The sequence below is a fragment of the Trachurus trachurus genome (assembly GCF_905171665.1).
Source record: "Trachurus trachurus genome assembly, chromosome: 20".
In the NCBI taxonomy this organism is placed as follows: Eukaryota; Metazoa; Chordata; class Actinopteri; order Carangiformes; family Carangidae; genus Trachurus; species Trachurus trachurus.
In genome coordinates this window covers 12,857,087-12,884,033 of record NC_139911.1, presented here as the reverse complement: position 1 = coordinate 12,884,033, position 26,947 = coordinate 12,857,087, and the positions used below count along the sequence as shown (strand labels likewise).

Genomic DNA, 26,947 nt, shown 5'->3' with positions numbered 1-26,947 from the left:
ACTATTGTCTGTTGTCTGTGACAATCTGTCACATTTAAAAAAAAAAAATCTCATGCTATATTGGCATGATGATCTCAGCTTTAAAGCTAGCAATAAATGTACACAAAATACACAATATCAAATATTATTTTTTACATTATTTGTACATTCAAAGGAAATATTAGCTGTTTGGAAATGACGACCAATAAACGTACTCTTCGTTTTGAAAACATTAAACCTTGATTTTCTCTACTTGCCGTTCCTTCCAGGAAGCCAACTCTGCTCTCCAGCCATGTGCTCTCCTTACAATGACTGTTAGAGTAATTAAAAGTATATTTAACCTTTATAAAACATCCCTAAAGTTAGCCTACATTTTGTGGCATGTGGTGGAAATGACTGAGACCCCAAGGGACATAAAACACTAACATAGCTTACAACACATGATACATTTCATTAAAATAGGGATTTAGGTAGCCTACCACTTGTCTATAAAGTTACTATTAGATCACAATTTAAATTCAACATTAGGAGGGATTGAATGTCACAAATCTGGCCCAGGGACAAAGGGAATATAGTAAAAACAATAGCTACAACCTATAGTCAAATTAATAAGTGATCTATAATATAATTTTTCAGTTCCTCTTGATGTCATGAAAGTGTGCCAAAAAAAAAAAAAAAAAAACAAGAAATGTGTTTGAGTTTTTGTTAGCCTATATCTGCTCGGTTAATTAATTAATTAGTTTGTTGGATGAATAATAATTGATGGAAAGAGCAGTTTGACCTGTATAAATGTTTAGCAGACTGTGTTGTAGCTAGGATGGATATAGCCCAACTTTGACAAAGCCAGTTACTGTCACTACAATACAATATAGGCTACAAAAAAAATCCTAAACCTATTATTCTCCTTATGAAATGATTGTATTGTCATTAAATGGCCCATATCATATGTACCCGCTTTTTCTGTGCATAAATTGTCCAGACTTTGTATTAAAACGAAAAGTCCGCTCCACTCCCTCAACCTTACTCGGCAGTCCAGCCAATCACAGGAGGGGGGCCTCACAGCCTCATTTGCATACAGCTTGTATAAATCCAGTCGCCTCCCTCCCGTCAGCATTGTGGTTTGTACGATCCTCTGATCAACATGCCTGAACCAGCGAAGTCCGCGCCCAAGAAGGGCTCCAAGAAAGCCGTCACTAAGACCGCCGGGAAGGGCGGCAAGAAGAGGAGAAAGACCAGGAAGGAGAGCTACGCCATCTACGTGTACAAGGTGCTCAAGCAGGTCCACCCCGACACCGGCATCTCGTCCAAGGCCATGAGCATCATGAACTCGTTTGTCTCGGACATCTTCGAGCGCATCGCTGCCGAGGCCTCTCGTCTGGCTCACTACAACAAGCGCTCCACCATCACCTCCAGGGAGATCCAGACCGCCGTCAGGCTGCTGCTGCCCGGGGAGCTGGCCAAGCACGCCGTGTCCGAGGGCACCAAGGCCGTCACCAAGTACACCAGCTCCAAGTAAACAGCTCTGCTGTTTCCACCCGACCCAAAGGCTCTTTTCAGAGCCACACACTTCATCTACTAGTGCAAAATATCCTTTTTAATCCTTTAATTAATCGCAAACATTATCTGACAGTTGCATCCACGTGTGACCATAATGAAACCATCAATAAATCTAGACAATGCGACAAATGGCATCAGTTACTGTCGCCAATATAGTTATCACCAGAGCAACAATGCAGCCAATTAATATTTCACACTTGCTGTGGAAGTGTGGGAAGTTTATGGAAGTGCTTGTAGCGGTCCTCTGTTGAACGATGGTTCTTGTGTCGCCTACTGATGGAAGCTGTTTCTTCAATAGGCCACAAGTTATACTGTTGCCAACATTAACACTGTAAACAAAGTTAATCAATAAATGTATTCACTATCACTAAACTAATCAAGAATAACAATAATACAGTATTTGCATAAAAAATGACCATTAAAACTTTGGCCCTTTCATTCCTTTATAAACATCGTCCAGATAAAGTAAAAAAAAAAAAAAAAAAAGAGCCACACACTTCATCTAAAGCAAAGATCCTCACCTCATTAGTGTGTGTGGATAATTAATAGGCTACTATAGGTACAACTGTCTCGGTAGTGATGTGGTTGCAAGAGAAGCACTAATCAATAATATCTTGTGTAATAATAACTGTATGGTATAATGGATTTAATCACTTGTGGCCGCTGGGGACATTGGTTAGAAAATGTTCCTATTTCCTTTATTGCTGATGTAAGTGTGGGTGTGTGTGTTCTGTAACGAAGAATAAAAAAACAGTTATCAGAACAGTTTACATTATGTGCTACTACATCCAGTACCAAGAATGGTAAGCATCCAATAAAAGTATGAAGAATCATCAATGTACAACACAGAAATAATAAAACAAAAAAGTCTTTCTCTCTCTGGTCTACACCAAATTTTTCCTTCAGCACAGTCATCACATTTACTTCCCATGCTAATCAGTCTCAGACCCAGCTGCCAAATTCATCTCTTCTCTCTTTCCTGCAACATTTTGTTTTATGCCGGTGCATATTCTCATTTGCCCAGGTCATAGTATTTCAAAGGAGGTTAAATCGAAAGCAACTGGACTTAGTTATTTGTCTAGGAAGACGGTTCACCTCTCATCCAAGAGGCTTCATCAGTTCATGTACACAACTGATCAGGCTGGGACTGGTCCAACTATCTGTTGTGGAGACTCACTATTTAATTTATTGCAGAACAATTTGGGTTGGCTACCTTTAGAATGGTGCGGGAACATGAAAGTTTGGCTCGGAAAATTGCAGATTACAGGAACCACCTACGGTTCAGTCTGAGATGCAGACAACAAAGGCTTACACCAACTAGCCTACACTTAAATTCCACTATGAGAGGGCATAGAGTGGAGAAAATCATGGAAAAGGCTCAAAACCAACTCCTTAACGAACGAATAAGACAGGTCAACTTCACTATCGAGGGGCTAAAAGAGAAAACTGACCACTCACTGCTTAAACTGAAAACACTCCTACCTGGCTGTAGGAGCCATTTTTTATGTTGTGTAGGTATTTACTTTTCCACAAGGGTGCAGTATTGTTTGAGTTCCTTTCTTTTACCCCAGCAGCTGCCCCAGCTGTTTGAGATCAGGAGAGCTGATCAGTTTGAGTTGAGTGGTGGTGGGAAAGACACAGTTTTTACACGACAGCCAGAGAATCAATAGAAGCTTTTTGTTTGTCAACTTGCCTTATCCTTTTTGTTGAAATAAACGGGAACCTCACCCAAAGACATCATAACCTTCGCAACCTTTCTTTTTTATTCACTCTGGAATCGAGTTAAGAACCATCCCAAACCACCATCAGGTGACAAGTTTTGTTTTTTGAATAGTCACCACACAAGTAAAAACTGTTTGCCCTGGATGGAGGACAAGTAAAGAGCTTTGCCTTGGATGGAAAGAGGCTTCTGTGTGGATCAAGAGGAGGCCATGGAGCTTGCAACCCCTTCACCAGACAGAGCCAGATGAGAAAGGTAAAGGAAACAGCAGACAATAAAACTGCACGAACAAAGAAACTGAGCCTGTTTGAGTGATTTAATGGAACTGGACTGTGTTGATGCATTGGATTTTGGAACTGGATGTCATGGATGTTGATGAATGGAAAAAGTAATGAAAATGGAAAGCTAATTGGAAAATGGAGGAAAATGATCATCACCTGTGAATGACTGCTATTGTCCTGCTGACGTCACATGTTGACATACTGACAGTGTGGAAATGGAGAAAAATGCTGATGTTGAAAATGTTATTCTTGAGGAGTGTGTTGCAAAAAGTGATGTTGCAACTGCAAAAAGTGATGTTGCAAAACTTGAAGAACGTGCTGTAAAAAGTGATGTTGCAAAAAGAGAGAGAAAATTAACTGCAAAAGGTGTTTCATTTCTAATCGAAAACCTACAAAAGAACCGGAAGTTAACCTTGAATCAAGCATCCAAAATCAAGTTGCAGATTGATGATCTGTTATCTGTCAAAATAACAACTGATTCTTTGAGCAATGTTGAAAACCTGTTAAAGGAGTTTAATAAGCTGTGTGATGCTGCTGCTGAAACTCATGATGCATTGATGGAAATGCCACTGCCTGAAGAAGAATATAAAAGGCAGCAAACATGGTTTGAACAGAAATTTAAAGCAAATGAAAAATTCATGTGTGATGTGTATAAATGGTTGAAGGATGCTCTAACACATTGTGACAAAGAGTCTGTACTTCAGGAGGATGAGATTCAACCAAATGTTGACCAGGAGGATGAGATTCAACCCAATGATAGTATTTCAAATGTTTCCCCCCTTGGAAAAACACGGGTCTCATCTAAGTCTAAATCTTCGTCTAAATCTTCCATCACAAGCTCTGCATGCTTACGAGCAAAAGCTGAAAAGGCAGCACTAATCCAACACATGGCTGCTCTGGAGAAGAAACATGCACTGGAGGCTCAAGAGGAAAAGCTGCATGCAGAACAGAAAAGACAAAATCAAAAATGGAAATGTCACAAAGGTCAAAGTCAGAACCAGTGCAACAACCACCCTCACAGCAACCACCCTCACACCTGCATGATGCACGCCCTATGGAAAGAAAATCTGCCCAAACACAACCATGGGAAAACCTCACTTCACTACAACCCATGCAATCCCTACAAAGACCACCAGGAGGCCATACAACTGTCTTCAATTCACTGCAAGGTCACAGGTCAAGCAATGTTTGTACCACACCACAAATGAACACAAATGAAAATAAAATACAGGACATTGGCAACATTATGCAGCGACAAACAGAAATCACTGCTCAGCTGGTTCAACAACAACACTCAGCATCTCTTCCACCTCGAGCAATACCCATATTTGATGGTGACCCTCTACAGTATGGATCTTTTATCATGGCCTTTGAGCAGGGGGTTGAAAGAAAAATCAATAATCTCCAGGGCTGCTTGTACTACCTAGAACAGCACACCAGGGGGCAGCCTAGAGAACTGGTCAGAAGCTGCTATCGCATGCCAAATGATCAAGGCTATCACAGAGCCAAGTATTTGTTAAAGGAACACTTCGGCAATGAAATGAAGATTGGGGCAGCTTACATGGAAAAAGCTTTAAGTTGGCCACCAATAAAAGCTGAAGATGTTGGCGCTCTTCAAACATACATGTTGTTCTTGAGAGGATGTTGTAACATGATGGAAAGTCTACAATATATGGCAGAAATGAATGTACCATCAAACCTGAAACAGCTTGTGATGAAACTGCCCTACAAATTAAGAGAAAGGTGGAGAGCAGCTGTTTGTGACCTACAGGAGAGACGAGGAAGTAGAGTTTTGTTCTCTGATTTGGTCAACTTTCTGGAGCATCAGATCAAAATTGTCTCTGATCCTGTCTTTGGTAACCTACAAGACACACAAACTGCTACACTTAAAGGAAAAGCTCCCCCAAGATTTTCACCCAGGAATAAAAATCCAGCAACTGTGGCAGCTGTAAGCACTTCAGCAGGTATAAGGTCTGCAGAAACACCGCTCTACCATGCCTTTTCTCTCTCAAAAAGCAAGACTAAATCATGTTGCATATGTAAAGAGGATCACGCAATAGAAGATTGTGTATATCTTAAGAACAAAGTGCATCGCGAGAAACTTGATCTTTTAAGGCAAAGTGGTGTTTGTTTTGGTTGTCTAAAACCAGGTCATATCAGCAAGAGCTGCAAAAAACGTCTAACATGTGATGTATGTAACTTCAGACATCCTACAATGCTTCACAATCCAGCTAAATTCAGAACATTTGAACAGTCAAACAACACTGTTGTCCCTCAGCAGACCTGTGCTCACACTGGGGCCGGTACACAGAAATGTGTTCTCTCAATTGTACCTGTACAGGTAAAGGTTAAGAATGGAAACAAAATTTTGACCACTTACGCTTTCCTTGATCCAGGAAGCTCAGCTACCTTTTGTACAGAACGCCTGATGAGACAGCTGAACATGGACAGTATCCAAACACACATCTTCCTGCAAACTATGGGACAAGCACATACTGTAAAGACTCATGTTCTGACTGGACTGGAAGTAGCTGGTTATGATGACAACAGGTTTCTAGATCTACCTGAGGTTTACACTCAACAAACCATGCCAGTTCCAAGAAACAATATTGCGACAGAAAAGGATCTCAGAAGATGGCCTTACCTGCGAAAGATTAAAGTTCCTGAGCTTGAAGTTGGAGTGGATTTGTTGATTGGCACAAATGCCTCAAAGCTTTTGGAGCCTTGGGAAATCATTAACAGCTGTAATGATGGACCCTATGCTGTTCGGACCCTATTGGGGTGGGTGGTGAACGGCCCACTTAAAGGAAGTGGAAGTGATACAGGGAAGAATGGCTGCCCTACTGTCACTGTCAATAGGATCTCCATTGATAAAGTGGAACAGTTGTTAATCACACAATACAACCAAGACTTCAATGAAAGGTCATGTGATGACATTTTAATGTCAAGAGAAGATATGAGGTTTCTCCACATTATGGAAAAAACAATTTGTCTTGAAAACAACCATTATTGTGTTGACTTACCTTTTAAGGTTGATGATGTCATAATGCCAAACAATCGATGCATTGCTGAACAACGAGTCATGAGTTTGAAAAGAAAGTTTCAGAGGAACAAAGAGTATCATCAGGAGTATGTGCACTTCCTTAATGATGTTATTAAAAGTGGCTATGCGGAGCAGGTGCCTCAACAGCAACTGAACGGAACTGAAGGTAAAATCTGGTACATACCACATCATGGGGTGTATCATCCCAAGAAGAAAACCCTGAGAGTTGTATTCGACTGTGGAGCAAGTTTCAAAGGCACATCTTTGAACAGCCAGCTGTTACAAGGTCCTGACCTCACAAATTCCCTCTTTGGTGTTCTTCTGAGATTTAGGCAAGAAGCAGTTGCCATCATGACTGATGTTCAAGCTATGTTTCACCAAGTCCAAGTTTCTCAGAAACATGTTGATTTTCTCAGATTTTTGTGGTGGCATAATGGAAATGTAATGCAACCGTTGGTGGACTTCAGAATGAAAGTTCATATATTTGGAGCAACTTCATCACCGAGCTGCGCCAATTATGCGTTAAAGAGAGTTGCTGATGACAACACGGCTCATTACAGTGACAAAGTGTTACAGACCATCAAGCAAAATTTTTACGTGGACGATTGTTTAAAGTCTGTGTCTTCAGAAGAGGAAGCTTTGCAAATGGTACAAGATCTCACTGCTGCATGTGCCAAAGGAGGCTTTCGGCTCTCAAAGTGGATGAGCAACAGTCGAGCAGTTCTTGCCAGCATCCCTGAAGAAAATCGTTCCAAAGCAACCAAAGAGCTCAATTTGGATAAAGACAACTTACCTGTTGAAAGAGCTCTTGGATTGCACTGGTGTGCAGAAACAGACATGTTCATGTTCAAGATTGCACTGGAAAATCGTCCATGTACCCGCCGTGGAATCTTGTCAGTGGTTAATTCTATCTATGACCCTCTTGGTTTCTTGTCACCATTCACACTGCCTCCCAAGCTGATGCTACAAGAGCTGTGCAAAAGAAAAATTGGTTGGGATGACACAATACCACAAACCTTTCTGCAGAAGTGGACACAGTGGCTGACAAATCTGCATAAATTGTCACTGTTAAAGGTGGAACGGTGTATCAAGCCGAAGAACTTTGGAAAGGTAAGCAATGCACAGCTGCATCACTTCTCAGATGCTAGTGAGTGTGGATATGGCGCTGTTTCTTATCTGAGATTGAAAGGCATCTCTGATGAAGTTAACATTGCTTTCATGGTTGGAAAGTCCAGAGTCGCCCCCATGAAACAAACCACAATACCAAGGCTTGAACTCACAGCTGCTGTATTAGCTGTCAGACTGGACAAGATGATTACAAAGGAGCTTCAACTGGAATTGGACCAGTCAGTGTTCTGGACCGACAGCACGACTGTGCTTAATTACATTTCAAGTGAAACAAAGAGATTCCACACATTTGTAGCGAACAGAGTGGCTGTCATAAGAGAAGCTACAGAGGTGGCCCAGTGGAGGTACATAGGCTCTAAACAGAACCCCGCTGATGAGGCTTCAAGAGGACTGTCAGCTGATGATTTTCTGAAATGTGAACGTTGGCTCAAAGGACCAGAGTTTCTGCTGACTGAGGAAAGGACCTGGCCAAAACAGGAGGTAAACAAACCTGCCGTCAGCTTGGATGACCCCGAGGTCAAACAAGACCTCACAGTTAATGCTTGTGTTGTTGATGATGCATCCAATACTATGAACAAGCTTCTGACCTATTTTTCAGACTGGGAAAAACTCAAAACTTCAGTCGCCTGGTTTTTGAAGTTTAAAGACCTGCTTCAACAGCTAAGGAAAAAAGGTAAAACATGCAACAAAGGACATCAACACAAAGCAAAGATAAATGTTCAACCATTGACACGGGATGACTTACATAATGCAGAACTGGAAATTGCACGCCTCTGCCAACAGCAAAGATTTCACAGGGAAATCTCCCTCTTGGAGAAAGGAGCATCATCTGTGCCAACCAACAGTGACATCTACAGGTTGGATCCCATACTCCAAGATGGGCTGTTGAGAGTAGGAGGCCGCCTGAGAAAAGCATCCATGCCTGAAACAGTAAAACATCCAATAATTCTGTCTAAAGATCAATACATATCCAAACTTATCTTACAACATATTCACAAGCAAGTGGGTCACGCTGGACGTAATCATATGATATCTACACTTCGAAAAACCTACTGGATAACAAATGCAAACTCAGCCTGCAGAAAAATCATTGCTGATTGTGTTACCTGTCGTCGTCTTCAAGGGAGAGTTGGAGAACAGAAAATGTCTGACCTTCCAGCTGAAAGACTCCTGCCAGACTTGCCACCGTTTACTAATACAGGCGTGGATTATTTCGGCCCTATTGACATCAAAAGAGGTCGCAGCATGGTCAAAAGGTATGGCGTAATCTTCACATGCATGACCAGCCGGGCAGTACACCTTGAAGCAGCCCACTCACTGACAACAGATTCATGCATAAATGCCATCCGACGGTTCATGTGTCGACGTGGGCAAATCTCCAACCTCAGGTCAGACAACGGCACCAATTTTGTTGGAGCTGAAAGAGAGCTAAGGGAAGCTCTTAGAGCCCTGGATCACAACAAAATTCAAAGTGCTTTGGTAAAAAGAGGAATAGCATGGACATTCAACCCTCCTGCTGGATCTCACTACGGTGGAACATGGGAGCGGATCATTCGCCTCATAAGAAAGGTGCTGTATTCCATTGTCAAACAGCAAACCATGGATGATGAGAGCTTTTGCACTATTCTTTGTGAAATTGAAGCCATTCTCAACAGTCGCCCAATAACCAAACTATCCGATGACCCTAATGACCTGGAAACACTTACACCCAACCACATTCTTCTGTTGAAGGCCAAACCCCTTCTTCCTCCTGGACTTTTTGATGATAGTGATATATACATCAAACGAAGATGGAGACAGGTAGTACAGTATCTGTCAGATTTATTTTGGAAGCGGTGGGTAAGGGAGTATCTTCCATTGCTCCAAGAAAGACAAAAGTGGACAAAGCCACGAAGGAATTTTTCTGTGGACGACGTTGTTGTTATCATGGACCCTTCTGCTCCAAGAAGTTCATGGCTGATGGGTAAAGTGACCAAAACCTTTCCAGACAGGAGAGGTGTTGTCCGGTCAGTTCAGCTGAAGACCAAGACAGGCTTTCTGGAGAGGCCTGTCACCAAGCTCTGCATGCTATTGGAGACATAAAGATTATTAAAGACTGAAATATGGATTGACTTCTGAAAGAGAGAAGATCTGAAATATGGATTGACTTCTGAAAGAAAGAAGATTTGATTTATGGACACTGACTTCTGAAAGAAGAAGAAGATTTGCACACACACACACACACACACACACACACACACACACACACACACACACACACACACACACACACACACACACACACACACACACACACACACACACACACACACACACCCTTTTTGGCTCCTTTTGAAATATGTTTATAATTGTAGTGCACACCAACACAATTATGGGGCCGGTGTGTAGGAGCCATTTTTTATGTTGTGTAGGTATTTACTTTTCCACAAGGGTGCAGTATTGTTTGAGTTCCTTTCTTTTACCCCAGCAGCTGCCCCAGCTGTTTGAGATCAGGAGAGCTGATTAGTTTGAGTTGAGTGGTGGTGGGAAAGACACAGTTTTACACGACAGCCAGAGAATCAATAGAAGCTTTTTGTTTGTCAACTTGCCTTATCCTTTTTGTTGAAATAAACGGGAACCTCACCCAAAGACATCATAACCTTCGCAACCTTTCTTTTTTATTCACTCTGGAATCGAGTTAAGAACCATCCCAAACCACCATCAGGTGACAAGTTTTGTTTTTTGAATAGTCACCACACTGGCTCCATCATGGAGAAAGTTGTGGATTTCACCCAAAAGGCACAACTATCACAACATAACAAAAGCAAAGAGAGACAAACCAAGAAATTCCACAATTTACAATCTCGACATGTTGACAATAACACAGAAATACTCACACGGAGGCAAAAAACTGACCATTCAGCACAGAAAGAAACACAAAACAGATGGGTTAAGAATTTGTCTGACAGAGAACTCACCCAACCTGAGAAAGAGGTCCTAGCCAAGGGCTTGAATTTCGCCATGGCACCGAAAGAGCTACCTATAGTGGATTTGATTACAGCTACAGAATCTGCTATAAGGAAAAACAACTTAACCGGAACTGAGGCGGATCAGCTAAGGTTAAAAGTGTCAGCGGCGGTGGCCGAGGCTAAGGTCCCCCCCCTCTAACCTCACTTTTGAGGAGAGGAAAACAGTGACGGCTTTGAGCAAAGACCAAAACATTACAATCCTCCCAGCAGACAAGGGTAGATGCACAGTTGTGCTCAAAACTGACTAGGCCAGGCTAAGATATCTACACTACTCAGCGACTCTAACACTTATGAAACTCTGAAACGAGACCCGACCAGTGGCTATAAAAAGAAGGTGATAGAATGTCTACAACAATTACAAAAAGAAGGGGTCATTGACAAAACACAATACTACCGGCTTTATCACCAGGATTCAATCCCATGCCTATATGGACTCCCCAAAATCCATAAAGAAGGGTCCCCGCTCAGGCCCATTGTCAGCAGCATAAACTCGGTCACTTACAACATAGCCAAACACATAGCCAATATCTTGGCTCCTTTGGTGGGAAACACCCCACACCACATCCAAAACTCTATAGACTTTGTGGGTAAAGTCCGGGACATAAAAGTGGAACCAGATGACACTATGGTATCCTACAATATGACTTCTCTTTTTACCTGTATTCCAACTATGGAGGCTTCGGCCACAGTAAGAGAACGACTCACACAAGACAACTCCCTGCAAAACCGAACAAAACTCAAACCCGAACATATTTGCCAGCTTCTGGATTTGTGCCTGAACACCACATACTTCCAGTTCAACGGCAAACAAAAACACGGCTGTGCCATGGGTTCACCAGTATCCCCTATTGTGGCAAATCTATACATGGAGGAGGTAGAGAACAAGGCTTTGAACTCCTTTAAAGGAACAACACCAAGCCACTGGTTCAGGTATGTGGACGACACATGGGTTAAAATCAAAACCAAAGAAGTGCAAGCTTTTACCGAACACATTAACTCAGTGGACAAAAACATCAAGTTCACCAGAGAGGATGTCAAGGACAATAGTCTGCCTTTCTTAGATTGTGACGTCCATATGAAAAAGGACAGGAGCCTCCAGATTGGGGTATACAGAAAACCCACACATACAGACCAATATCTACTTTTTGACTCTCACCACCCTCTGGAACATAAGCTTGGTGTTATCAGAACTTTGCAACACAGAGCTGATAACGTGCCCACCAGCTCACAGGCCCAAGGGGCAGAACACAAGCTATAATATTCCATTGTTTTTGATGAAGAGGAATACATTTATTTTGAAATATCCTGTCAAATTGTCTTCTTTTTTTTTTTTTTTTTTTAAGTTTATTGCATTTACAATTGATGTTCAGTCATCATCAATGGTTTTCAATGGTGTCTCAACTGTATCAAGGTACCGTCTCAACTGTACACGTATGGGGTATGGTTGAGACGGGACCATGGTAAAAATGCACCTCATGTTTATGACCTGATTGTGGAAAAAATAAACAAATAATAAATGATGGGTGGTAGCGGGAACTGAGGCACTCAGAGTAGGAAGGTGATTTTAAAAAGCCTTTATTGCAGCATGGCCAAACAAATTAAAACCAAGCCAACGCGAAGCACATGCGATGCCAATCAGCAGAATACAATACACATCCACATCTAAACAGACATGAAAGGAGAATAACACAAAATACAAGCAATCAACAATAGAGAACATTTCAAACATTATAAATAATCAGGTTAATTAACATTATCATCAGGTTAATTAACAGGGGTTTCTCATTCAGGAAGCTGAAGGAAGACACATATTAGGAGCTGGATCCTGACTAGATCAAAGAAAAGGGGAGAAGTCAAGTTCACCATTTAGGCCTGGATACTGTGTAGCTTTCAGAGTATATATCCAAAATTATTCCCTCTGTAAGAGCCTTTTTAACCTGTCTCCCCCCCTTACTGAACTGGCAATGTGCTCTATACCTGAGATCTTCAAGGTATTACAACTGTGGCTGGCCTCGTTACAGTGTAGAGCCATAGGATATTGGGGGTTACCTGTCCTAATGGCATGTTTATGCTCAGCTAGTCGTACCTTAAGTTTACGCTTCGTTCTCCCAACATAAAACCGGCCACACGGGCATTCCAGTCTGTATACAACAAACGTAGTGTTACAGTTTATGAATGATTTGATATCATATTTGCAACCTGAAGTAACGTCTGTGAAATAGTTAGCAATTTGTTTGGCCATGCTGCAATAAAGGATTTTTAAAATCACCTTCCTACTCTGAGTTCCTCAGTTCCCGCTACCACCCAGTATTTGGATCCTCACACTGAAGAGCACCAGATGGTAGAGACAAGAGACAAAGACAACTGATACCCATGCAGCACTCCATGCAAGTTTTTTGATTAAATAATAAATTATATTCTTCAATAATAACTGGTACTGGTACTCGGCCACGCCCCCCCTTGTGGCCTCAAGTCCAGGAACTCCGGCCCTTCATCGACCTGGCCCTCGCCGGCCCGGGCAAACTGAAATCGCCGGTTGCTCGCTTTGAAGGGTTCTGCAGAGTGGAGGGACAAACAGCATCCGGGTTCCCCTCTGTGCCGCCGCTAGAGAGCAGCCTGGCCGCCGTCCTCCTGCCCAACGCCATGTTCTTCGGCAGCAGGAAGCCCACGCCACCTTCTCCCCGTGACCAGTTCACAGCCCGGCTCACTGACCAGGCTCACCAGTGCGCTGCTCAGTCTCTGGCCGCTGCCAACAACGCCGTCCTGCTCTCCTGCTCCGTTGCAGCGATGACAGAGCAGCCGTGGACTCCAGAGGTGGCTGCTGACGTCCGGCAAGCGGTGGCAGCGATCGTGGCTCTGAACACCACTGTGACCGCCGCCCAAGCCCGCGTCATGGCCTGGCTCACCATGCTGCAGAGGAACATGTGGCTTCACACCTCCGACATCCCGGTCTCCGTCCGGAGAGAGCTGCTGAATGGTCCAATCAGCCCCGATGGACTATTTGGCCAAAGCGCCACTGCACACCTCCAGGCTGCCAGCGAGGAGAGTGACCGCTTGAGAAGGCTGACGTCGGGTAACAGGTCCTCTCATCGTCCCCAGCGGTCCCACGGCCCCTGGCGAGGGAGAGCGAGGCGCCCAGCTGACCAGGGACCCCCGCAGAAGCAGCGCCGATTCTGACATGATGCGGGGAATGTGTGTTCTTCTCCGGCTTCTGCCGACACCAACGGCTCTTTTAAGAGCCACGAACCTGTTGGTAACGAGCAGAATCCCACCCAGCAGTTCGCCCCTGTTTCCACTGAACATTTGGCCACTGTTTGCACAACACATTTTCCCCACACATTCTCCTCCGCTGCAGCGGAGTCTCACAGCGCCGCACATGCTGAGGCTGTGCGCTCACTCGCTCATGTCTTTATGAGTAGCAGATCTGCTGGCTCTAACACCAGCACATCTGCTAACACACCATCCCTGCCTCTCTGCGGTCATTCTGATAGCTCCGGAGCGCACACGCGCGTCATGGTTTCCCCTCATGGTACAGCTGTTGGCTGGGGAACCGTGGAGCCTGCCCTGACACAGAGACGCGCTCTCACAGATGGGGGGAGCGATCCTACACTTCCCGGTAATAGGCCAACCGCTACGGGCCTGGCCCCTGCAGTGGTCCGCACCATCCAGGGTGCGAGAGCTCCCTCTACTACAGCCTGTTACGCAGCTAAATGGTCTGCGTTTCAGCGCTGGTGTGTGGAGAAAGCTGGTGTGTGGAGAAATCCATTGATCCGACATCGTGCGCTCTGCCTCAGATATTGACATTCCTCCAGCTCTTGGTGGACAGGAATCTGGCTCTCTCTACAGTGAAGACATATGCTGCTGCTATTTCTTCCTGTCATGAAGGTTTTGGTGAGAGATCGGTGTTCTCACATCCTCTGCTTAAGCGTTTCCGTCAGAGGCCCGTTACGCGTCCCCTGGCTCCACAATGGGATCTCTCCTTGGTGTTACGCGCTCTGGGAGAGCCTCCTTTCGAGCCCCTCTCAAACATCTGTCTCTGAAGACTGCGATCCTCTTAGCCCTGTGCTCAGCTAAGAGAGTGAGTGATTTATGTGCCCTCTCTGTCTCCCCGTCCTGTCTCGTCATCAGAGCAGACGGGAGCGCAGCCACACTGAGACCGAATCCCTCATTCATGCCTAAAGTCATAACTAGCTCGTTCAGATCGAGGGTTATCACACTGGAAGGTTTTTTCCCCCCTCCTCACGTGGGTGAAGGAGAGGAGTCATTACACCGGCTCTGCGCGCTCTGTCTCACAGCGACCCTCAAACAGCTGTTTGTTCACTACAGAGAGCACTCCCAGGGACAACCCCTGACGAAGCAGCGTTTGTCCCACTGGTTATGTGACGTCATTTCACAGGCATACGTCACATCAGGCCGGGATCCCCCGCCTGGCATCCATGCCCATTCAACCAGAGCTATGTCCTCATCCACAGCCCTCCTCAGAGGCGTGGCTGTAGCGGACATCTGCGCGGCAGCCTCTTGGGCTTCACCGTGCGCTTTTACGCGGTTTTACCTCCGTGATGTGTCTGAGACCTCCCTGTCTCACGTAGTGCTGAGCACGGCCAGCAACCAGTGAGACCATACTCCGCGCATACAATCTCTGCGATGGATATGTGTTTATCACACAGCCTGTTACCTCTGTTGGGACTTTTTACAATGCGTAATTATCGTCCCTGCCCTCTGTAACATGACGTGTGTATGACGTTTTTTGAGTGTAATTCTCCTCCTTAGGAGTAGCCTATTAACTCGTGCCTTGGAACAGAGAAGGATCTCGTGCCACTTATCCGTGCTGTCCGCACTGAGGGGTGTGCTGGTGTGTTAATGCTTGTGTAGTAGGGTTGTATATCTCCACCACTGAGGCCGATTCGATACGCATCTCGATACGCTGCCACCGATACGATACATTAACGATACACTGAAGCTCCTGTCGATACGATGCGATACGATTCACTCCTGTTCACGATGCGATGCGATTCAAATGCGATTTGATAACGATATGACTTAATTACAAAGAGATTCGGTTTGATATGATGTTTGATACAGTTGTGATATGAGAGTTTCTTCCCACATCAAGTTTATTACCTCAATACCATTCTGCTTTACTCTCTGTATCAATTTGAGGCATGTAGCCTATATTTGGTTAATTTTTACAGGGAAAACCAGTAAATCATATTTGAAAGGTACAGTCTAGAGGAAATAAATGGTAGAAATGAAATCCAGCATAATCATATGGGCTAGTCTTGTGTGGTGGCACCTCTGCAGTTTGGTCTTTTCCTATATTATAATAATAATAACTTTATTTATATAGCACCTTTAAAAACACAAGTTTACAAAGTGCTTCACAAAACAACTTAAAAGAGACAAGTCACAGATGTTTTGTTGTGCACAGGACATTTCTGGGTGGAGAGTTGGTGTTTTCTCTCCAGCCAGTGACAAAGCTCAGGTGTAGCTGCGTGCAGCAGCAGAGTAGGAGAGCTAACGTTACTGTACTAGCCCTGCAAGCTGTCCCGGATGCTAACCGCTACCGCTAACTAGCGGTTAGCATCCGCGGCTACCACCGCTTCCCAGCTCACTACAACCAGAGCCACTACCACAGCCCTTCTCCTAGTTACAGCCGCTGACCATAGACTGTAAAAAGAATGGACGTAGCGTCCGTGACGTCACCCATTGGTTTGGGGGAGTCTGTTTTGTGCCGCTACTACGGGGGTTTGAACCGCGCCATGTTGGATTCTACTTGCCATATTTGGAGCGGTGCGGCCGTTGGCCGGCCGAGAGCCCGCCCACTGGCCTCGTAGCAGCGGTCGCCGGACCTGTCACTCAACGGTTCTGCGCCCTAATTGGCCAGAACTTTAAACCTAATAACAGTAAAACGGTAGAGTTTAAAAAAAATTCACCCCCCTCAGAGTGTGTGCGGGGGTAGAAACTATCGATTGAGACCAAAAAAATAAAATGTACCAGGCTGTAAATATGTTTTTTTAAGCTGTAAAATCGGCTATTTTAACATGGGGCTCAATTGGAGTTGCTCCCTTCTGGAGCCAGCCCCCAGCGACAGCCGGGGGGATTGCAGTTTTTTGAATGCGGAAGTGAGCTTCACTTCTCAGACCGACAACTGCCCCCTTGCCGCTGACGGCCGAGTATTGACCCACCGCCTCACTCGGACTGTTTACTTTTCTTGGCAGCTCTGACTACAGCTGCTGCTGCTGCTGCTGCTGTCAGGGGCAGGAGGCTGCGCACGGCTTTTGCGGTGGTGCATTCAGGTTGCCTCGGAAAATGAAATGATCGATTTAACCATGGAATTTACCGATGTAGAAGGCTAGAAGAGATGCATCGCAAATTCAACCATAAATTATGTCCGATGTAGCCTGAATCTACCGGTGCAGTCGCATCGCATACGTTTATATCGGACCACCGATATGAATCGGTGAATCTCCACATCCCTATTGTGTAGGCTACTGTGGCACAGTGTGGCATGGACTACATCAGCTTAGCAATAAACAAGTTTAAACTCACATGTCTTCCTCCTTTTCCTTAGGCCTATATGCTGAAGACAATTTGTATTAATCGTAATCAGAAATATTTCATTTCAGAACCGGTCTATATGGAGGTTTTGATGGAAACATTTAGATAAAAGCCCTTTGAACTTTTAATTTTGATTGTAGCCTACTATATAGGCTACAGTAGGATTCATTGGTTTGTTTGTTTGTTTGTTTGTTTGTTTGTTTGTTTTACTGGACCGTTCCACTTTCGCCTGATAGTACTAGACCTCAGGATGACACCCCAAAAGAATCAGGCCAATCTGATGTGGAATTTCAGAATTAAAGCCCTCTGAGCTTTCATATTTTCGTATGATGATAACCACTGTTCCCTCTAAGGTGTTTTACTGTGCAATTGCGCACTGCTCCCCACCTCTTTGTAGCCTGACTCTCGTCAGACCCTTGTAGTTCCGCAAAGCTACGCTGAGCTCCACACAAGGGTCTGGGACTGCTCCATAGGCGATTAATTTCAGAAGGCGGGGCCTTGTAAAAAAAATCTTGTATGTGATTGGATAAACCACTTGTCCGTTATCTTGAATGACGTGCTACTTCAGCCACTCACTGCGAGCCGCCATTGTTGTTTGACTCAAACAGTCGCTTCAGCGCTACGTCACACCTCAGAAAGTCCCGCCCGGCGATCCTGATTGGTTCATTATTTTTTGCTCCGGGGAAGAAGTTTGCATTGGCCTCGAGTCCAGACCCTTGTGTGAAGCTGAGCATAGCGCCTCTGGTGGAGCTTTGCGGAACTACAAGGTTCTGGCGAGAGCCAGGCTAACCTCTTTGCCCAGAAGACAAAAAAAGTTGCACACTCAAATATCCCCGACTAGTTTACTGTTTATTTTGCCGTAATGTGCGCTTCGAATTGAGAAATTTATGACCTTAAAGCAGATATCAGCTTCACGGCCGTTTCGGCTAATGCTGCGTTCAAGGCAGGCTTTTGAAACCGTAAGTTACAGCTTCAAGTCACAACTACGACTTGGTAGCGTTCCAGGTAACCCGTAGCTCGTGTTTTTACCATCCTGTTGTCTGTGAAAGTTCCCTATAACGGCCACTCGTAACTTCCGACCCGTGAACTCGTACCAGATCGAACTGGTATGACTTCACAGGAAGGAAAAACACAAAGTACGAGTTTCTTTGAACGCACCATGAGTTAGCAGCCCCCGCCCTTGTCAGGCATCAATTGGTCCTCGTGCTACGTCACCACATTCACGCGCATCCCTTGGCTGCACACACAGCCCTTCATGCCGTTCTCTCTCCTCATTGGATAACACTTGTATCCCAGAAAAAATGTTTTCTCCTCGGGTTACAGCAGAGCAGAGTGACGGAGAGACTCGTGTTCCGGTCGAAACACTCTATGTAAGTGATTGCTGACGGAAAATATGACTAATTAGGACTTATATTAACAAAAACATTTCACTGATATCTCCTTTAACCGTGGTCTGTAGTGCAACTACGATTTAAGTTTTTGCTTGAGAATTATTATTACTGTTCATATCAAGAATGCTTCTGTGCCTAGAGTTGATGACACCAGCTTGATGTTAGTTATTTTTTTCATATTGTTCATATGGCAATAAATGCAAAATCCATTTTGCCAAAACAATATTGTATTTTGTTATCAATTACTGTAACTGACCTAGATATGGAGTAGCCTAGGTAATGTTGTCAAAATAATGTTATTAATCATAATAGCCAATTGTATTGATATTTGGAGTTGGAGAGGTGAGGCCATAGCACCAGCATGTGGAAGCTACTGTGTACGCTTAAGCTGTCGCTCACAGTCGCTCAAGCAGGTCATCAGGGGAGTTGAATTTCTGCTCAGGAGTTTTGACAATTAGAGGGAACATTGATGATAACCATTACCCGATGTCATGACATCAGCTATTCATCCCTATGTAAATGTATTCATGTTTCAAGGACATAATAAAGATGCCTTGAGACATGGTGTAGTTTGCTTCATTCATAAAAGAAAGCAGAGGTTTGGGACACAAGCAATTAAAAAAGTTGTATCTTGTATTGTTAAAAAGACAAAATTGCTTTGAAATTCTTAACCTTGGTATAAATGGTTTATAGTAATTATTATATCATATATGTAGCCTATTGGCACAGGTCATGGGTCATTGCTCTCGAGTTTAGTGTGAAGTGGCTCTTAAAAGAGCCGTTGTTGTTGTTTTAGTGGAGCAGCTGTCTGGTTTAAGCTCTCTCTCCACGGATGCGGCGGGCCAGCTGGATGTCTTTGGGCATGATGGTGACCCTCTTGGCGTGGATGGCGCACAGGTTGGTGTCCTCGAACAGACCCACCAGGTAAGCCTCGCTGGCCTCCTGCAGAGCCATGACGGCGGAGCTCTGGAAACGCAGGTCGGTCTTGAAGTCCTGGGCGATTTCACGCACCAGGCGCTGGAAGGGCAGCTTGCGGATGAGCAGCTCGGTGGATTTCTGGTAACGACGGATCTCACGGAGAGCCACGGTACCGGGCCTGTAACGGTGAGGCTTCTTGACGCCGCCGGTGGCCGGGGCGCTCTTACGGGCAGCCTTGGTGGCCAGCTGCTTCCTGGGGGCTTTGCCTCCGGTGGACTTACGAGCGGTCTGCTTGGTTCTTGCCATTTCACTGTGTCTTTCTCTAAACTGGAGAAAAATGTGATGAACCGCCGCGGCACTCGGCTCTTAAAGCCTGAGACCGGCTGGGACGCAGTGACGCTGCTCGACGTCTGTGGCTGGTGATTGGTGAGGGGCTCCTGCTGGAGCTCAGCGCCGCCCACAGGACCAACCCGCCGCCCGAGTCTCTGCTGCTCATTGGAGGAAAGAGCTTTGAAAAAGCCCGGACAAACCCAGAGCAGGAAGCCGCTGCTGGAGCCTCTCTCTGGTTGGTCCGGCACAAAGTGTCCCGCTCCTGCGCTCATATAAGACACAGTTGAGCTGTGGAGCCACACATTTCTTTGTAGTCAGACTAAAGAGACCAATCAACCATGAGTGGAAGAGGAAAGACCGGGGGAAAGGCCAGAGCAAAGGCAAAGACCCGCTCCTCCCGTGCTGGGCTCCAGTTCCCAGTGGGTCGTGTCCACAGGCATCTCCGTAAAGGAAACTATGCTCAGCGTGTGGGGGCTGGTGCTCCCGTCTACCTGGCGGCTGTGCTCGAGTACCTGACCGCTGAGATCCTCGAGTTGGCTGGAAACGCTGCCCGCGACAACAAGAAGACCAGGATCATCCCCCGTCACCTGCAGCTGGCCGTCCGCAACGACGAGGAGCTCAACAAGCTGCTGGGAGGAGTCACCATCGCCCAGGGTGGTGTGCTGCCCAACATCCAGGCTGTTCTCCTGCCCAAGAAGACCGAGAAGCCCGCCAAGAAGTAAACTTCTTCCTGGACACCACCAGCACAAAGGCTCTTTTAAGAGCCACATACTCTAATCTAAAAGAGCGAAATTCCTATTACCAGTTATTTATTTATCTTTTTTCATGCTGTAGCTACGTATCATCTTGGCTACATATAATCTCATAATGTAATGCCTATTATTTTAGGTATTTATTTTGAGGGAGTTTCGCTAAAGGAAGTGATGGTGAATTGATACATAAACGATAACATCGATTAACAGATCAAAGATGAGGCTACACTATTGGACTAAGTTAGGCTACTATAAAGTTATTATGTACCCTGGTTGAAGGTGGCAACAAAATACAGGACTGTGGTACATCTATATTTGTTTAGAAATTTAAGTTGGGCTAATTTTAAATCATAAAATCACATCGACTTTTTGGTCTTACATTGTTGTTGACTTGTTGTGGTCCAGATTATAAAACGTGGGTATTTTACTGCAAGGAATAAAATACCTCTAGAGCACCACCAGTAAGCTTTATAATTATAAACCAGTGCTAAATATTTCATGAACAGTGTTCAGCTACAAACATAAAACAGTGCATGTCATAGGACTTCTGTCCCACACCACGGTTCATTCTCCCTCCTGTAGGCTACTGTAGCCTACCTGCGGAGTCGTCCATAAACGCACCTGCATCACGCTCCCTGATCTGAACCTGATATGATCCATGTGATTAATGTCATGTACCACAAACAAACATTCAGTCACAACATGCTACTACTCCAAATATCTTAGATTAGTATCCCATTATCCTACCTTGTATTTATACCAAGGCTGTTATAGTTTTTATTTCAGTTCAGTTCAGTTTTAATTAGTTCAAGTTATGAAGCAGTTTTATTTTATTTTTTTTGAAGAAATGATTAGTTTTTATTTAGTCTTAATTTTTCAGGAATTAGGAGAAAGCCTCTCTGAGACCTCTGAAGATGGACTTCCATATTTGTGTTTCTTTTTACCTTTTTAGAAGTCATTTTTACTTTCATTTCGATTTACAAAATTATTTTTTCACTGCTAGATTTTAATGTTAGTCAACTAATAACCCCGATTTATACAATGAATAAATAAACAGATCCATCCTTGTCTTAATGAGGCGGCTCCATTATTCCCACAAACATTTAATTTGAAACCACTGTGAAACATGCAATTAGTTGCAAATGTCACAGACCCATGTGGAAATCTTGTTTTGTTTTACAGTAATGTTCAACTAGATTTATCACGTTATCTTTATGTGTAAAAAAAAAAAAAAAAAATCACATTGAGTAGGTTGATTGTAGTGTGAGTAAACTTAACTATTTGATTCTTACATCTTTGCATTGAATGGTTAATTTTTTATTACTTTTGACTCTAATATCCTATTTTCCACAGGATGCAAAGTTTCTGTTAGCACTTTAAGTTCATTCAATTCGAGTATTTCCCTGATCTTGAATTTATTTTTTACTGCAAGTCAGTAAAGCAGGTTTGTTTATATTACAAATTACTTTATGCTATTAAAAAAAATGATTTGTCCCTGTAGCCACAATATATTTAGTTTAGTGCAACAAAGTTAAAGCACCTTTCACTCCGCCATTGATCAATTGTTTAGTGTCAACATCTCAAAGAATTATATTAGGCCTAATAGGAGTCAGCTCTTTTAGAGAAATGTGTTTGGCTCTTAAAAGAGCCGTTTGATATGTTTTTGAGGTGTCTGAGGAACAACAGCTCACTTCTTCTTGGGTGCTGCCTTCTTGGCCTTAGGCTTGGCCACCTTCTTAGCGGGGGACTTCTTGGCAGCAGGAGCCTTCTTGACCACCTTCTTGGGGCTCTTGGTTGCCTTCTTGGGGCTCTTAGCTGCTTTCTTGGGAGCAGCTGCTGGCTTCTTGGCCTTCTTGGGGGACTTCTTAGCCGCTGGCTTCTTGGCTGCCACCACCTTCTTGGGCTTCTTGGCCGCTGCGGGTTTCTTAGCTGCGGGCTTCTTGGCTTTAGGAGCGGCCTTCTTGACTGCGGGCTTCTTGGCTTTGGGCTCGGCCTTCTTGTTCATCTTGAAGGAGCCGGACGCTCCGGTTCCCTTGGTCTGGACCAGAGTGCCCTTGGTCACCAGGCTCTTGAGCGCGGTCTTAACGCGGACCTTGTTCTTCTCCACATCGTAGCCTCCTGCAGCCAGAGCTTTCTTCATAGCGGCCAAAGACACACCGCTGCGCTCCTTGGAGGCACCGACAGCCTTCACGATGAGCTCGCTGACGCTGGGACCGACTTTCTTGGGCTTGACGACCTTCTTCTTGGCCGCTTTGGCCGGGGCGGCGGCTGGAGCTGGAGCAACTTCTGCCATTGTTTTCTCTGTACGGCTTGGATTCACTGAGTGAAGTGTTGGGAATCCCGGAGCAGGAGGCGGTACTTAAACACACCATGAGAACCGTGGAGACTCAGTCTAGTCGAGGCTCCTCTGTGCAGCCTCGACACAGGGACACTTTGTGTTTTCTCGTCGCTCAAAAAAGCCTCAAAAATCACGTTGGGGTAGTTACTGAAGACTGCTGGAAAACTGAGCCGATAGCGGACTTTATTCTCTTCATATTCAAGTCACGAGGAGCTCTGATTGTCTCTGGGTTTTGTTTGTGGAGCCTCTAAACCTCAGCTGATCACCTCGTCGGACACCGCAGCTCAGTGACTTTCCCCACTTTTATATCTTCTAAAACCATATAAAATGTACCACAATTTCACCAAAACTACTTTTCTAGCTCGTCAACATGTTTATTCAGAGATCCTGATTAAAAATTACCTCCCACTGATGTTCAGTATATTGTAAATTTGAGTTCTTCTCTTAGCAGCAAACACACTGCTGATGGCCCAGCTCGACTGAAACCAAAACCTCAAGCTATGAACATTTAATTATGAGGATACCATATAATTGATCACGTTTAGAAATTAATATTGTTAAAAATCTACCAGAATAAATGAATCAGCGTGCAGGTTTTCTATGACTTGACATCCATTACAGATAAATGCTGAGAATAGTTGTCATAAAAACAAATAGGACATGGGCCATGTAGAGCAGCCTATTATTAGTTGGTTCTAGAAAGTCAAAAGCTTTAAGTTTTCTGTAGCCTATGTCTTTATTTGTTAGTTGAGGTTCAACATTTCATCTGAAAAGAGAGAAACAGGAGTTAAAATGTCACTTCAACAGTTTATGTATCCAGACCTTGCAGTGATAGGGAGCAATGAATACACTGAATGCAATGAAAACACTAGACTAGTGTTTTCTAATAGAGAGCCTTTTAGTGTCATTTCAGTGACTGTGATTTAATGACTTCTCTTTATGAAAAAGTAAACACATCCAGATTAATGTATTCAAACAGTGATTAACAGTGTGGCCTAGTTGTATTGTAAAGTAAAATTAAGCCTAAGATAGATATGTTCCAGATACAGTATTGTTGAGTGTGAGGATAGGATGGATCAGTCCTGGGCCTGGCTGATAGTAATAATGAAAGGGAATCTGTTTTGCCAGTTGACTAGAAACATTAACACGTTTTGAGTAAACTTTTGCACGTGCATGTTGTGTGTGAGGTTTTGGAAAATGGATGGAGTAATGATATATGAAAGTGTAAAGCACATTTATTTTTAAGCTATTTGTCATGTGTCAACACCGATCACTGGTTTGTAATCAAAGCAGCTGCCTGGTGAACATGAGGCAGTGATCCTCTTTAGTCCAATTCAGAAACAAAAGGATAACATAACACAAAATGTTGCAGGAAATAGAGAAGAGATGAATTTGGCAGCTGGGTCTGAGACTGATTAGCATGGGAAGTAAATGTGATGACTGTGCTGAAGGAAAAATTTGGTGGAGACCAGAGAGAGAAAGACTTTTTTGTTTTATTATTATTTCTGTATTCATTGTTGTACATTGATGATTCTTCATACTTTTATTGGATGCTTAGGCCTACCATTCTTGGTACTGGATGTAGTAGCACATCATGTAAACTGTTCTGATAACTGTTTTAATATTCTTCGTTACAGAACACACACCCCCACACTTACATCAGCAATAAAGGAAATAGGAACATTTTCTAACCAATGTCCCCAGCGGCCACAAGTGATGCAATCCATTATACCATACAGTTATTATTACACAAGATATTATTGATTAGTGCTTCTCTTGCAACCACATCACTACCGAGACAGTTATAGTATTAATTATACACACACACACACACTAATGAGGTGAGGATCTTTGCTTTAGATGAAGTGTGTGGCTCTTTTTTTTTTACTCTAAATATATGTAGTAGTAGTAGTAAACCTTTATTTTGCCAGGCAAGAATTGCTAAGAATACATTCTTATTAAGGCAATGGCCTGGTAGGAGGTGAAAGACCTCCTAAGGGGAAGGGAGAGGGGGAGTAACATTAAAATATAGACAATAAAAGCACATACAACAGTGAACATGTTTATAAAGGAATGAAAGGGCCAAAGTTTTAATGGTCATTTTGTTATGCAGATACTGTATTATTGTTATTCATGGTTAGTTTAGTGATAGTGAATACATTTATTGATTAACTTTGTTTACAGTGTTGATGTTGGCAACATTATAACTTGTGGCCTAATGAAGAAACGGCTTCCAACTCGCGACGCCTATCAGTAGGCGACACAAGAACCATCGTTTAACAGAGGACCGCTACAAGCACTTCCATAAACTTCCCACACTTCCATAGCAATCGTGAAATATTAATTGGCTGCATTGTTGCTCTGGTGATAACTACATTAGTGACACCAACTGATGCAATTTGTCGCATTGTCTAGATTTATTGATGGTTTCATTATGGTCACACTTGCATGCAACTGTCAGATAATGTTTGCGATTAATTAAAGGATTAAAAAGGATATTTTGCACTTGTAGATGAAGTGTGTGGCTCTGAAAAGAGCCTTTGGGTTGGGTAGAAACAGCAGCGCTGTTTACTTGGAGCTGGTGTACTTGGTGACGGCCTTGGTGCCCTCGGACACGGCGTGCTTGGCCAGCTCCCCGGGCAGCAGCAGCCTGACGGCGGTCTGGATCTCCCTGGAGGTGATGGTGGAGCGCTTGTTGTAGTGAGCCAGACGAGAGGCCTCGGCAGCGATGCGCTCGAAGATGTCCGAGACAAACGAGTTCATGATGCTCATGGCCTTGGACGAGATGCCGGTGTCGGGGTGGACCTGCTTGAGCACCTTGTACACGTAGATGGCGTAGCTCTCCTTCCTGGTCTTTCTCCTCTTCTTGCCGCCCTTCCCGGCGGTCTTAGTGACGGCTTTCTTGGAGCCCTTCTTGGGCGCGGACTTTGCTGGTTCAGGCATGTTGATCAGAGGATCGTACAAACCACAATGCTGACGGGAAGGAGGCGACTGGCTTTATACAGGCTGTATGCAAATTGACTGTGAGGCCCCCCTCCTGTGATTGGCTGGACTGCCGAGTAAGGTTGAGGAAGTGGAGCGGACTTTTCGTTTTAATGCAAAGTCTGGACAATTTATGCACAGAAAAAGCGGGTACATATGATATGGGCCATTTAATGACAATAAAATCATTTCATAAGGAGAATAATAGGTTTAGGATTTTTTTCTATATTGTATTGTAGTGACAGTAACTGGCTTTGTCAAAGTTGGGCTATATCCATCCTAGCTACAACACAGTCTGCTAAACATTTATACTGGTCAAACTGCTCTTTCCATCAATTATTATTCATCCAGCAAACTAATTAATTAATGAACCGAGCAGATATAGGCTAACAAAAACTCAAACACATTTCTTGTTTTTTTTTTATTTTTGGCATACTTTCATGACATCAAGAGGAACTGAAAAATTATATTATAGATCACTTATTAATTTGACTATATAAATCATAGGTTGTAGCTATTGTTTTTACTATATTCCCTTTGTCCCTGGGCCAGATTTGTGACATTCAATCCCTCCTAATGTTGAATTTGAATTGTGATCTAATAGTAACTTTATAGACAAGTGGTACCTAAATCCCTATTTTAATGAAATATATCATGTGTTGTAAGCTATGTTAGTGTTTTATGTCTTTTTTGAACACCTGTCCCTTGGGGGTCTCAGTCATTTCCACATGCCACAAAATGTAGGCTAACTTTAGGGATGTTTTATAAAGGTTAAATATACTTTTAATTACTCTAACAGTCATTGTAAGGAGAGCACATGGCTGGAGAGCAGAGTTGGCTGCCTGGAAGGAACGGCAATAGAGAAAATCAAGGTTTAATGTTTTCAAAACAAAGAGTAGGTTTATTGGTCGTCATTTCCAAACAGCTAATATTTCCTTTGAATGTACAAAAAATGTAAAAAA

The 26,947-nt window shown here is 43.8% G+C and overlaps 5 protein-coding genes across 5 annotated transcripts in view; 2 read left to right on the top strand and 3 right to left on the bottom strand.

The window, feature by feature from the left end:
* The window catches only part of LOC311003711 (histone H2B 1/2-like), a 43,491-nt gene extending 17,535 nt beyond the window's left edge, over positions 1–25,956 (bottom strand). Inside the window, exon 1 of the mRNA XM_083995523.1 lies at positions 25,561–25,956. Within this exon, the coding sequence (XP_083851649.1) occupies positions 25,572–25,946 (375 nt within the window). The 5' untranslated portion in view covers positions 25,947–25,956 and the 3' untranslated portion in view covers positions 25,561–25,571. The remainder of the gene's footprint in view (positions 1–25,560) is intronic.
* On the top strand, positions 1,121–1,495 carry LOC311003716 (histone H2B 1/2-like; the record flags this gene model as incomplete). Its single annotated transcript, XM_083995528.1, has 1 exon — positions 1,121–1,495. One exon carries the CDS (start codon positions 1,121–1,123, stop codon positions 1,493–1,495), a length of 375 nt encoding a protein of 124 aa, XP_083851654.1.
* On the bottom strand, positions 19,479–19,889 carry LOC311003703 (histone H3.2; the record flags this gene model as incomplete). The annotated part of the gene is made up of 1 exon (XM_083995515.1): positions 19,479–19,889. One exon carries the CDS (start codon positions 19,887–19,889, stop codon positions 19,479–19,481), a length of 411 nt encoding a protein of 136 aa, XP_083851641.1.
* LOC311003707 (histone H2A-like) lies at positions 20,252–20,635 on the top strand (the record flags this gene model as incomplete). Its single annotated transcript, XM_083995519.1, has 1 exon — positions 20,252–20,635. The coding sequence occupies one exon, from the start codon at positions 20,252–20,254 to the stop codon at positions 20,633–20,635; it is 384 nt and encodes a 127-aa protein (XP_083851645.1).
* LOC311003693 (histone H1-like) lies at positions 22,353–22,958 on the bottom strand (the record flags this gene model as incomplete). The annotated part of the gene is made up of 1 exon (XM_083995505.1): positions 22,353–22,958. One exon carries the CDS (start codon positions 22,956–22,958, stop codon positions 22,353–22,355), a length of 606 nt encoding a protein of 201 aa, XP_083851631.1.
* Positions 25,957–26,947: the final 991 nt, after the last annotated feature.